Genomic DNA, 14,448 nt, shown 5'->3' on the forward strand with positions numbered 1-14,448 from the left:
CACGCTGAATTCGTGGAACTATTTTGGGCAGGAGCCTTGTGTGTGGTCGGTAAAACAGGACTTCCACACTTTTCAAGAACCCCTGAACCGATCTGGGTGAAATTTGGATATGTTTGCCTCCCAGATTGGGGCTGTCAGGGGATATGTATTTTGTGGGGATACCTTGTGGGGAAAGGGGTGTTCTAACTTTTGGGGAAAATGTGTGCCCTTTGCCTGGAGATAATTGATTTACTCCTTAACTTATCTCAATATCTCCCAGGCAGAGGGAGGGCGTGTATTAGTAAAATACTGTACAGTGATTGGTGAATGTATTTGTTTGTTCTTGGACGTCCTCTTGCATGAGGATCCCCCATAAAAGCCAGCCTGTTTCAATAAAGCTTTAGTTCTGTTACACCCTTCATGAAGTCTTGGCTCATGTTTGGGGAAGGAATATTCTATCTACTGGGAAGGATTGTCTGGGAAGCTGTATTCCTCTCTACCCTCTGCTGGAGCTATAATCACTAATACTCAGCAGCTGGGGAAGGAACAGGAGACCGCAGCACCATCACCACTGCAGGTCTTAACAAGGGGTATAAATAGGAAGACAAGGAAAAGTTAGTAGTAGTATAAGTGAATGATACGGGCGACACACCCAGGTACAGACCCCTTATTGACCAGGGTCCTTCCATATGTTTGAGGTAAATGCAGCAACACCCATACCTAATACTGTAATATATAGTATGGGATTATGTTATAGGCTATACCCCAATGAATGAAGAGAGTTGCCTGGCAAACAGAGGTGGGACAGTAAGCGACCCAGAGTTAATGAGATCTAGCACAAGATAGTGGTAAAGGGGTGTGTGACAAAAGCACCTTCGTCACTGGGATTTGGAGAGGCCTGCTTGCCAGCCTCTTGCCCCAAGACTAGTGGCCCTGCAAAAAGACAGGCTAAAAATGACTTCCATGGGAAAATGTGCCTCTTCCCCTCCCCCTTTTTCCTGTCCTATTGTTTCTCCAGCAGGGCGTTGTCTCAGGGACACTGCCAGACCAGTTTAAACTGGCTGCTTTGTCCCTCCTCAATCTCCCATCAGCCCTTGCTATTGTTTAACCCCATGGCGATCCAACTGTATTTGTGAGATCTGAGCGCTTTTTGGACATATTGAGCACTCAGATCCAAACTATCTGGGGATATGTTGGATATATAGGTTAAACATTGTATTATAAGAGTTATGTATTTTTATGTGGTTTTTGTAACAGTTTTTGACTTAGCGATATTACCTGTACCTGAAGATAATTACGTTACCACAGCCACTTAAGCCAATAATCTCCAGGATAGAGGAGAAGATAGACCGGCCGCACAGCCTAAATCTGTGAAACTATTTATGGGGATATGTTGTTGTTTTGGTGTGTTTCTGGACTTTGGGTAAAAATGGATATTTTCTGCCTGTGGTAATTGAGTTAGTCCATTGTGTTTGGTAATTGTACACAGGCAGAGGGGAGGGTTTGTGTACATTAGCTGGGAGTGTCAAACTGTACAATACTGTGTTGATTGGTTTGTGTCCTGTGCTCCACAAGGTCCACGTGGGTGGCAACCTTGTGGAGAAAATGTGTATAAAAGAAATGCCTTTGTGCTCATTAAACAGACTTGTTCTACCCTTCATGAAGTTTCGGCTGTTTGGGGGATTGGAGAACTACCTACACTCTGGGGATTGCTATAATCACTATACTCCCCAGAGTAAGCTCTTGTAAGAGCTTGTTCCTGTTCTCTGGATTTAGGAGTGGTCTGCCTACTGGAAGCTGGTCCCTGGTCTTGGGCCCAGAGTAGGATGAAGACGGCAAGACCCCAACCAAGCTGCGGCGGTTCGTGGGATCTGCGGTGGTTATGGCGTCTAGTGGAGTGCTTGGAGCCCTCGGGAAGCACTAGGAGCATCCGTCAATGGAAGGTACCCAGTCGGGGTGCCAGGCGTTCCGTCACAGGGTGGATCAGCACAAGCTAGGAAAGGAATCAGACAAAGGAAAAGAGTGTCTCCTCACAGAGTCTTAGTCTGAAAAGCTATTCTGTGTGTTCTATATTCCTTTGTTATATATATATATATATATATATATATATATATATATATATATATATATATATATATATATAGAAAAAGAAAAGATAATATTATATATATATATATATATATATATATATATATATATAAAAACAAAGGAATATAGAACACACAGAATAGCTTATAAATATATCTTATCGATGGAAAATGTGACATTGTCTTTAACTAACTACGTGGTTAAACCACCACATCAAAATTAAAGAATAAAAAAAAAAAAGCGCCATCTCAGATTGTCCTATAAAAAGAAAAGATTAACAGGGTTATTCACTAATGTGAGAATTGCTCAGCCATTTCTGTATTCAGTTTGGGTATTTTTACCTTCAATTTTGAAATTCACTTTGATTTCACTATCCGTTACCACCAATTCTCACTTTAGTGAAAAACACTGTAAGATGTCAAAAGAACACAGACATGGGATAGAGGAAGTTTAGAAAAAAAAAGTGTTATGGGCTGACATATTAAGTTTGAGGTGTTTGGATCACAAAGAAGAACATTCGTGAAATGCACACCAGTGCCATCTCTTAAAGGACCACTATAGTGCCAGGAAAACATACTCTTTTTCCTGGCACTATAGGGTCTCAAGGTCCCCCCCACCCTCTGGGCACCCCTCCTGCCGGGCTCTAGCGGGTGGAAGGGGTTACATTTTACCTGTTTTCCCCCGCCGGGCTCCCTTGGTGCGAGGAACTCTCCTTCTTTTCGCCGTCATTGGCTGAATGCGCATGCGCGGCAAAAACCGCATGCGCATTCAGCCAGTCTATAGAAAAGTATTCTCAATGCTTTCCTATGGACGCTGGCGTCTTCTCACTGTGAAAATCACAGTGAGAAGCGCCTCTAGTGGCTGTCAATGAGACAGCCACTAGAGGCTGGATTAACCCATTTGTAAACATAGCAGTTTCTCTAAAACTGCTATGTTTACAGTAAAAAGGGTTAAACCTAGATGGACCTGGCACCCAGACCACTTCATTAAGCTGAAGTGGTCTGGGTGCCTATAGTGGTCCTTTAAGCATGGTGGAAGCAACGTGATGTTCTGTGGGTACTTTGGTGGTGGTATTTTTTGTGGATTTATGCCAGAAAAAGGGGACTGTGAAAAAGTAAGGCTATCACTCCATTTTGCATCATCATGCCATACCCTGTGGACGGTGCTTAATTAGAGCCAATTTCCTCTTACAACTGAACAATGGCCCAAAGCACAGCTCCAAACTATGCAAGAACTATTTAGGGAAGAAGAAGTCAGCTGGTATTCTGTCTTTAACAGAGTCACCAGATCTCAAACCTATAGAACTGTTATGGGAGCAGCTTGACTGTATGGTATGTGAGAAGTGTCCATTAAGCTAATCCAAAATGTGGAAGATGGGGTAAACATTTTTTTATCATAACTTCTACACATCTAGTGCATCTAAAGAAAACAAAAATAGAATCACTTAGTTCAAATTGTGAAAATACCTTTATGTCTAGGATTTCAATTAATTTTTGGAAACTATGGGACCAATATGGTAAGCATTTTGTAAAACTAAATCTTACCCAAACCGGGCATGCTGACAATTTAACTTTAATAGCAGACACAGAATCCAAAATCACTACTTAAAAAGTATATGTATGTAGAAAGTAAACCCATCAGGGTATTTGTCTATAAGTATTTTTACAGTTTTCAATGCATTATTTTATCACAAACCCAAACAATATGCTGAATACATTTATTACTTTGTCCTTTTCCTAGTTAAATTCATAGAGCACATATGCCCCACTACTATAAAGACCCCTGATTTCCATTTTGTTACAGCTGCCAAGTATAGCAATTCCCCACATGTATGTATGTATGTATGTATGTATATAGCCAGTGCCTGGTTTGGGGGCAATATATAGCATCACATTAGAGATGTGCCCTAATTTTGACATGCCTCTTTACTTTCTTCCCAGATACACTATTTTGTATTTGCACTGTCAGCATACTAATCAGTATGACTTTGACACTATTTATAACCCTCCCTTAAGGGACTCTCCAGTGCCAGGAAAACAAACCAGTTTCCCTGCACTGCAGGATTCTGCAGTGCCTCTCACCCCCATCCCATGTTGCTGAATGGGGTTAGAACCCCTTCAGTGACTTACCTGAATTCAGCGCCAATGTCCCTCAGCGCTGGATCAGGCTCCACCCACACTCCTCCCCCGCCGACATCAGTGAAGACCTAATGCCCATGCGTGGCAATGGCCGCGTGCGCGCATTAGACCTCCCCATAGGAAAGCATTTTTCAATGCTTTCCTATGGGGATTCTGGTGACGCTGGAGGTCCTCATCCAGAGCGTGAGGATGTCTAGCGTTGTTTATGCGACCAAAAGGTCGCTTAAGAACCTGGAAGTCCCTCTAGTGGCTGTCTGAAAAACTAAAATAATTACACTTGCAGGGTTAAGGGTGATGGGAGTTGGCACCCAGACCGCTCCAATGGGCAGAAGTGGTCTGGGTGCCTGTAGTGTATCTTTAACCCAATAGTAACTCTATCCCTAATTGACAGTTAAGGCAAGTAATTAATTTGACTAGATCCCAGGGTGACTGGACAGCCTGGGGGCCAATCAGGGCCTACTGCTGGACTGTCTTATTTGTGAGGAAGTTCAGAAGTAGACAATTGACAGCTGATTGCAGCATGCACTGCAGCACCCGAGGATCAGTCAATCGTGCCATAGGACTGGTGTGAAAGGCTGTCACAGCGGTCTTATGGTTGTGATTTCCAGTAGCACTATGTACACACCTCAGTCACTGAGATTGCATTGTGTAAAACCCTGCAATGGAGGTCTCGTGGCTGTCTAAGAATGATTGTCATGGCAGTCTCCATATAGTTATTTCTGTGTTGCCTCACCAGTGAAGCTTCCAGAAATAGCAATATTACTGCAATAGTAGTCATTTATCTCCTTGACACATCTCTCGTGAGGCATCAGTGCACATTTTACTGATGACATGTGAGATATCAAGTCACCAAGGGGTTAATATGAGATTTCAACAAATCCAAATACAGATGCCTCCAGTGGATTGCACACTGCATGTTTTAATTGCAGAATAAACTGTAAAAATGTTTTTCAATTTGGCATTCAAATTCTTTGCCATATCATTTCTATTGGAAACCAATAAATCAAACCTTTTCTTTTATTAAAGCTTTGCTACTGTATACATGCTGGTACCCGTGAGCCAATGAAAATGTATTAGTTTATATTTTATTTTTCTATGTTATGAAGCATACTGAACTATTGATTTGTCTCATACAACTTTTTCAATGCAAATCTCTTTTTTTAATATATTTCTTTAGTTGTGATGGGCTTCCAGGTGTTATTGTGTGGTGGGAAGGGCAATCTCACTGAACGACGCAATAATGTGGTATTTAGATTTTTCCTCATCCGTTAATGCAGCATTGCCAGGCCTAGTCACTACTGCCACATGCGCTCCTGCCTCCTCTGCAGCTTTTGCCTCTGTAAAAATGAAAGTAAAAAACTATTACACATACTCAAAACTGCAAAAGTATCTCCCCCCCCATTACCTAATTGTAATGCATTATAGAGTTTAATGAATTAAGAAAAAAGGGAAAAAATAGAACTATAAATGCCTATGTTTTTAGCAATTACACAAGTACTCTTTAACCAAAGAAATACTACACCTGTTTTACTTGAGCCACAAAAATCGGTTAATATTATTTTGCACTTGTCCCTTAAAGAAAAGATTGCATGCAGCTTCAGAAATTTAGGAACACAAGCAGGAAGAATGTTACCTACCTTTGATAATGTCAGTCAGAAAAAGAATGTTCTCTGGTGAGCACTTGATACATTTTGCAATATTTCTGTAACTTTCACTCTCTACTTTATGTCCAATAGTAGTATCAAAATGTCCATCAAACAACTGAAAAGCCGAGTGGAGATAATTACTATAAACCAAATAAATTTTAAAATTGAACACACATGAAAATAACAGCAAATGTAAGTGTGTTTATCTATATTACAGGTTAAATGAGTAAATATTCGGATTAAGAGGAACTCAAACTGAGATGATGCACTGAAAGACTATCTATGCTATAAACATTTATTGTTACAAAACCCATTAAAAGGAACAATCTATGAACCATAAGAACTACAGCCAACTGTAGCAGTTATGGTACCAGGGGTGACCTGATGCATTTACACTGTAAGTAGCCAAACCATATAAAGTGGCTCTGCCACCAATGCAGTACGGTGGTCACGGGGTGCAGGGAAAGGTGCGTTTTACTTATCTGATTGCCCCTCACAGCCGCTATCTTCTTCCTCTGGCTCCTCTTCAGCTCCTAGAAGCCAACTATAGCCTTGCATGAGAATACAACACTGATGTCTATGGTGGTTCCAGTGAGACCACAGGAGCCTCCACAAACCCTTTTCCATTTAGCCGTCACAAAGTTTGATAGCAGTTATTATTGGCTATCATTGCACAGTGTAAGCAGAAAACCTCCTTATACCCCACCTCCTATAGACTGTAAGCTCGTTTGAGCAGGGTCCTCTTCAACCTATTGTTCCTGTAAGTTTTTGTAATTCTCATTTATTGTTAAATCTCCCCCTCTGATTATATTGCTGGCGCTATATAAATACCAGTAATAATAATAATAATATACAAGCAGATGTAGTGATTATGGCATTTAAAGTGTAAAACTGATATTTTCTCTACCTGCCTGTTTTATATATTGTTGTAATACCAATACAGGCAGATGTATTGGGTTGCATCGTAGCCGATATCCATTTTTTGGATACATTCACTCAAACAGAAACTACCTTTCTCAACAACGTTTAGTGTGTTCAATATAAAATTGGACACTGACCCCCTAGTGGCTATACTTAAAGGGACACTCCAGGCACCCAGACCACTTCTGCTTATTGGAGTGGTCTGGGTGGCAACTCCCACTACTCCTAACCCTGCAAGTGTAATTATTGCAGTTTTTTATAAACTGCAATAATTACATTGCAGGGTTAACTCCACCTCTAGTGGCTGTCTACTAGACAGCCACTAGAGGTCACTTCCTGATTTCTAGCAAGGATTTTCCTTGCTAGAGCGTCGCTGGACGTCCTCACGCTGTGTGAGGACCTCCAGCGTCGCTCATTTCCCCATAGGAAAGCATTGAAATTAGTTTTCAATTCTTTCCTATGGGGAGCGCTAAGGTCTCCTCGGCCGGTCTCCTCGGCCGGTGGGCGGGATCAGTCCCGCCCGCCGGCCGACGGAGTCAGAGGGAGGAGCGGCGCGGAGGAGGAGACAGCGACGAGGGACATCGTCGCTGCCTCAGGTAAGTGACTGAAGGTTTTTTACCCCTTCAGTAACTGGATTTGTTTTCCTGGCACTGGAGTTTCCCTTTAAAAGAAAAATGTATTCGTACATAATAATTTTCTGGACACAGGCCATGGCAACACAACTATAGGTTCCCCAAACAGACAGACACAAAATTAAGAGATTACAAATAACCCTTCCTGTCACTTTACTCTCCGTAACCAAGTAGCACTCTTGCATCATCTCTAAAGGAATTTTAGTAGCCACTGCCCAAGAGGAGAAGATTGATATTTCAGAATGAGCTCACAGATCTTGGGAGACAGGAACATGCATATTACACAGATAGTTGAATTATGGCTGCCACACTCAAGCAACAATAGAGTTAGAAGCAACATGAACTCTTTTGGCCCATTTTAGAGTATAGATATATAGCATATAAAACTCTAACAAGGTCAAGCTTACCTTCCTCTATTTGGGAATGAATCTAAATAATTTCCTCAATGTGAAATTAAAATGGAACATTTGGGGATGACAAGGACTTTAAGCATGTATCAACTGGTACATTTAAACTATAGGTTTAGGTACACAAACATGATTCCTAATCCTATAGTATTACTTACCTGTAAAACAAAACTTGCTGTAAAACAATGGGGATATTCTACTTGTTTTTGACCATAATTCAGAAGCGGATTTTGGAATGCATCCAAAAGAATTTAAGGACAGACTACCTGTGCACTGAGAATTCAGTAGGCATCTTGGAGTACAAGTTCAACGGGTAATTTGAACAGTACACATAATACAAATTAAACCTGCTATCCAGAAGTTTTGCATATGACAAGTCCTGTGTATAAATATATTACATGGTATAAATAGGTTCTTATTAAAATGGTGGTAAAATAATACTGTTGGGGTTGAACAATCACATTAGAAAACATAACCACATCCATTTCTATTTCTGTAAACAGAATATTATCCAACTTCTAGAAATGTACTCAATAGCAGAATTGATTTGCATAGCAAGATATTGCCCTGATCCAATTGTAAGGAATTTAGATAAATATAAAAAGAAATATAAAACGTGTAATCTAAATTATATAAAATTAGCTTTTCTTGTTGTGATAGCAGAATTGGATGCTGTAGAAAAACCTAGCCAATCTATATTTTTCTTCTTAGCCAAATAAGCTAATGACAGGCACAAATAATAATCTGCTCGATGACTGTTTGTTCTCTGTTTTCACACAAAATAGGCTTTGTGACTATAATACATTTACCTTAAGCAGATCACCTTCAATTGAGTATCCAAATAAAAGTTTCTGTGCCTCTATACTTCCCGAAGAATAAATATAGACTTTCATTCCAGCTTCTCTCCATTTCCTAATTGCTGGTACTACATCTTCATAGACCCTAAAGGAAAATAGAGCATGTTATTACACACTACTGCATAATCTTCAATAGTTCTCAGAACCAGTTATTTTGAGACACATTAATTAACAAGTTTATTTTCTATTCCTTACATGCTGCTAATATGAGCAGTTACATGTATTGTATTGATCCAAAATTACACATATTGGTTTTATTTTAAGGGTGGTCCATAACTGAAGCAATTTGGTATATTTCTCACATGAATGGGGAAGTTAATTTTTTTTTTTTTCCTAAACAGAAATTGTATTTCTTACTTTGCAAACCCTTTGGATCAGATTCTGTAGGCTTTCACCATACAGTGTTGTTAATAATTTGTGGCTGTATATAACACTGATGAATTAACATTCAGAATTCTATTGGTCTCTGAAATCAAATCAGGCATTCGGCCCAGTTATGAATATAATTAGGCAGTAGATCAGTACGACATTGACAAACCGACCAAGTAAGAAAGAAAGAAACAAAAAAACAAAAAACAGATACAGTCTCCCTTCTGGTACATGTATGTTAGTATACTGAACAAAGAAGAGGTATAGAGATATTACGTAATTTTGAAAAATGGCCAAATAGCCTTATCAGAATAATAGCTGAGCTGGAAATTAAGTTTGCAATTGACCACAGTAATAGAACATTTCCTTAAGCTCCTTGAGAAATCTCCTAATCTGCATCATCCCAAGGAATCTGCAGCCGATCCAGCTCCAAACACCATCTAGCTTGTATACACAACCCGAGCTGCATCAATGGATGCCATTCTTTATTGCCCCAAAACAGCCTAAGAGGCGGAGCAAATCTACCTCACAATGAAGTTCCCAGGCCTCGAGAAGTTCCTCGGCGGACCTGCGGTGGAAAGAGCCGGTGTAGCTTTACCTCCAACGCAAGACCCAAGGCTGAACATGGGGCGCAGATTGCAAAAACTCATTTCCATGACAGATGGCAGAGACATAGGGGCCATTTTGCAGAGGCCGGCCCAGCACAAACCAGCTCCAGCGGAAGACCCTCCAGGGACTGATCACAGCGGCACGTGAGGAGCAAAATACATTACCAAAGTATTGGGACCCACACATCCCACCTGCCGAACCCTCGGATGATTCAGCTCCAACCACCAAACGAGATCTGAGAATTCTACTAGCGGACATCCATAAGCTCTTAGCGGTGGATTCCACCTTTCTTAAAAACAAAATGCATGCCGTCATGGAACGGGTGAGGGCCTCAAAAGAGGATATTGGAGACATTCATAATAACCTGACCATGCTTTGTGACTCAGTAAACCAACTTCAGACCCAACAAAGGGCACGGTTGGCCAAAGTCACGGACACGGCGGAGAAACTGCCACACTACATCACACACCTTATGGCCACCATCTCGCCCCATGCTGAAAGCTAGGAAACTACCTATCGACGGAGTGTACCGAGTCTCCAGCGCTAACTACTCAAAGTCAAACATGATCAGAGATGTCATACTCCATTTTATCACAGTACAGGATAAAATACATGTAATGTAATGAAAGGCAAGAAACCTCATTCATTTGAGGACTCTACACTCAACTTTTTCAAGGATTTCACCAGGGCCTCTCTGTTATGGCGCAAATCCTATGCTCCTGTCACAACTCAACTGTGATCAGCTAGATTGGGCTATAGATGGGTAACTGACAGGTTTTTGGTCGTAACTCACTCAGGGACTATACACAAACACACACACACACTCGATTCAATGGAAGAGGCATCAACCTTCCTCAAGAAATTGGGACTGACCCTCCCGAATGCACCCACGACCGAACCACGTATGGGAGCTTCTTGGGACCCTGTCAATATCACCCCCTTTTCCCTCAGAGCCAGAGGATCACAAGCACCGGTACTTTGAACTGTACTGTAGTCTGCCCATATGGTCCCTAACTAACAGACCTATGTAATCCAAAATTGTGCATGTTTTAGTTTGGTTTGTTTGAGTTAACATGTTATTTTACATTGTTTTGCTTCACCTGATACATACCACACACTTACAGATCCTTCCGAGGAGCACACAGTCTAGTTCAGTTCTAATACATGGTGTAACACCTCCCTTCATTAGGGGTCACTAACCTGAATGCACGCTCTCATTCTCACCATCACTTGGTGGAGAACTTCTTGCATATAAACACCCAGCAATGGCCCTGTAGACAACCCACCCATTTTACTTGCACGCATACAGCATCCTAGGTAATTAACTTGACACGGCATGACCCTGCATTTATAAATACACTATTAAGCATTTCATTCACTTAAGTACAATTCAGGGATTAGAACCACGGCTTATATACCTTCCCTCAACAGGGGATCATCAGTACATGATAACCCACTTAAACTACCTACCGACTATCACAAGCTGATATCCTTGATGTACATAGTCACATAGTTACATAGCTACATAGCTGAAAAGAGACTTCCGTCCATCAAGTTCCGCCTTCCTCACATATGTTTTTGCTGTTGATCCAAAAGAAGGCAAAAAACCCAGTCTGAAACACTTCCAATTTTGCAACAAACAAGGAAAAAATTCCTTCTTGACCCCAAAATAGCAGTCAGATGTCTCCTTGGATCAAGCAGCTATTACTCCACTAATTAGAAATTATATCCCTGTATGTTATGTTTTTGCAAGTATTTATCCAATTGCAGTTTAAACATCTGTATAGACTCTGACAAAACCACCTCTTCAGGCAAAGAATTCCATATCCTTATTGCTCTTACTGTAAAAAAAACTTTTCTTTGCCTTAGATTAAATCTCATTTCTTCCAGCCTAAATGTGTGACCTTGTGTCCTATGTATAGCCCTGTTTATGAATAGATTTCCAGATAATGGTTTGTACTGGCCCCGAATATATTTGTATAATGTTATCATATCACCTCTCAGGCACCGTTTTTCCAAACTAAAGAGATTTAAATTTTTTAACCTTTCTTCATAACTAAAATGCTCCATTCCTTTTATCAATTTTGTAGCTCGTCTCTGCACTTTTTCTGGTGCCATGATATCTTTCTTTAGAACAGGTGCCCAAAATTGCACAGCATATTCAAGGTGTGGTCTTACCAGCGATTTATAAAGAGGCAAAATTATATTTTCATCTCGATAATTTATGCCCCTATTTATACATGACAAAACCTTACTGGCCTTAGCAACGGCAGATTGACATTGCATATTGCTGCCTAATTTGTTGTCTATAACAATTCCCAAATCCTTCTTGTGTGTGGTTATCCCTAGTTCACTACCATTTAGGGTGTAAATTGCTTGTGCATTCTTAACCCCGAAGTACATAACTTTGCATTTCTCTACATTAAATTTCATCTGCCATTTTAGTGCCAAGTTCCCCAATCTATCCAAATCCCTCTGCAGCAAGGCAATATCCTGCTCACATTTTATTACTTTACAAAGTTTTGTGTCATCTGCAAACACTGATACATGGCTTTCAATGCCCATTTCAAGATCATTTATAAATATGCTAAATAGAAGCGGTCCCAAAACCCTGAGGGACACCACTTACCACTTTTGTCCAGCTTGAAAATTTACCATTAATGACAACTCGTTGTACTCTATCCTTAAGCCAATGTTCTACCCAAGAACAAGAATATTCATCTAGATCAATTTCTTTTAGTTTGAAGACTAACCTATTGTGAGGAACCGTATCAAATGCCTTGGCAAAATCCAAGTAAATCACATCCACTGCAACACCCTGATCTAATACTTCTACTTACTTCTTCGTAGAATGCAATTAGGTTAGTTTGACAAGACCTATGTTTCATAAAACCATGCTGATTATTGCTAATAACACAGTTCTTCCCAATGAATTCCTGAATATTATCCCTTAATAGCCGTTCAAATAATTTCCCAGTCACAGAAGTTAAGCTCACAGGTCTATAATTTCCAGGCAAGGATTTTGAACCCTTTTTAAATATAGGAACAACATCTGCCTTTCTCCAATACTCCGGTACAATACCTGAAACAAAAGAATCTTGAAAAATTAAATACAGAGGTTCACTTATTTCCCCACTTAGCTCCTTAAGTACTCATGGGTGGATACCGTCAGGCCCGGGAGCTTCAGTTAAATTAATTTTCTTTAATAGCTGTAGCACCTTGTCTCGAATTATCCATTCACACGTTTGTTGCAGCAATCATTTGCTTATCTCTTGCCATAGGATCCTCATTAATATATACTGAAGAAAAATAGTTATTTAAAATTTCTGCCCTTTCTTGGTCTTCATTAACTAACAGACCCATCTCTGTTTTCAGTGTAACTACACTTTCATTTTTTTGTGTTTTTAGAAGTGATGTACTTGAAAAAAAAAAAATGTGGGGTTGGTTTTGCATTCTTTGGCTATCAATTTCTCATTTTCTAGTTTAGCCACTTTAATTGCCTTTTTGCAAGTATTATTGGCTTCCTTATATCTTATATAGGATGCCTCTGATTTTTCTTATTTAAATGCTTTAAATGCCCTTTTCTTATTTTTAATCTCTTGTTTTACTTCTCTACTAAGCCACATTGGTTTTTAATTTATTTCTTTTACATTTATTACCCAATGGTACATACTGTGAAATGTACCTTTCTAATATTTGTTTGAATAGTTTCCAGTTTTCCTCAGTGTTTTTATCACTAAGGAGTTTATGTCAGTCGATATGTTGTAGAGCTGCCCTAATCTTATTAAAATTGGCTTTTTTAAAATTATACGTTTTTAAGGGACACTCCAGGCACCCAGACCACTTCTGCCCACTGGAGTGGTCTGGGTGCCAACTCCCACTACTCTTAACCCTGCAAGTTTAATTATTGCAGTTTTTTATAAACTGCAATAATTACCTTACAGGGTTAACTCCACCTCTAGTGGCTGTCTATTAGACAGCCACTAGAGGTCACTTCCTGGTTCCTAGCACAGGAAACCTGTGCTAGAGTGTAGCTGGACGTACTCACGCTGTATGAGGACCTCCAGCGTCGCTCATTTCCCCATAGGAAAGCATTTTCAATGCTTTCCTATGGGGAGCGCTAATGCGCATGCGCGGCAATGCCGCACATTTATTTATTTATTTATTATTGCCATTTATATAGCGCCATGCGCATTAGGTCTCCCCGGCCGGTGGGCGGGATCAGTCTCGCCCATCGGCCGATGCAGTCAGAAGGAGGAGCGGCGCCGTGGGAGAAGCAGCGACGTGGGACATCGTCGCTGCCACAGGTAAGTCACTGAAGGGGTTTTCACCCCTTCAGCAACCGGGGATTGGGTGTGGGAGGTAAACCTGCAGTGCCAGGAAAACGGATTGTTTTCCTGGCACTGGAGTTTCCCTTTAATATACCTCACGTGCTTTTGCTTTTTTGAGTTTATTTCAAAAGTTACCATATTGTGTTCACTATTTCCCAAATGCTCCCCTACTTGAATGTTGGTTAAAAGATCAACATTGTTTGTTATAACGAGATCCAGACAAGCATCCTTTCTAGTTGGTGCTTGTACCAGTTGTGACATAAAGGTGTCATTTAACACATTCAAAAACCGGATTCCACTTGCTGAAGTACTAGTCCCTCTATCCCAATTTATGTCCGGGTAATTAAAATCTCCAATAATTAATGTGTTACTCCGATTTGCAGTTTTCCCCATTTGCTCTAACAGCAGTTCTTCCTCATTAATATTTACATTAGGTGGTTTATAACATATCCCAACCAATAATGTATTTTG

At 40.4% G+C, this 14,448-nt stretch overlaps 1 protein-coding gene across 1 annotated transcript in view; it reads right to left on the reverse strand.

The window, feature by feature from the left end:
* Positions 1–5,102: 5,102 nt before the first annotated feature.
* Positions 5,103–14,448, reverse strand: part of ENOPH1 (enolase-phosphatase 1) — a 33,329-nt gene continuing 23,983 nt past the window's right edge. Inside the window, exons 4-6 of the mRNA XM_063425359.1 lie at positions 8,621–8,753; positions 5,843–5,966; positions 5,103–5,542 (exon numbers count right to left, since the gene is read on the reverse strand). Coding sequence (XP_063281429.1) covers positions 5,403–5,542; positions 5,843–5,966; positions 8,621–8,753 — 397 coding nt within the window. The 3' untranslated portion in view covers positions 5,103–5,402. The remainder of the gene's footprint in view (positions 5,543–5,842; positions 5,967–8,620; positions 8,754–14,448) is intronic.

This window comes from Pelobates fuscus, chromosome 6, assembly GCF_036172605.1.
Source record: "Pelobates fuscus isolate aPelFus1 chromosome 6, aPelFus1.pri, whole genome shotgun sequence".
NCBI classification, from domain to species: Eukaryota; Metazoa; Chordata; class Amphibia; order Anura; family Pelobatidae; genus Pelobates; species Pelobates fuscus.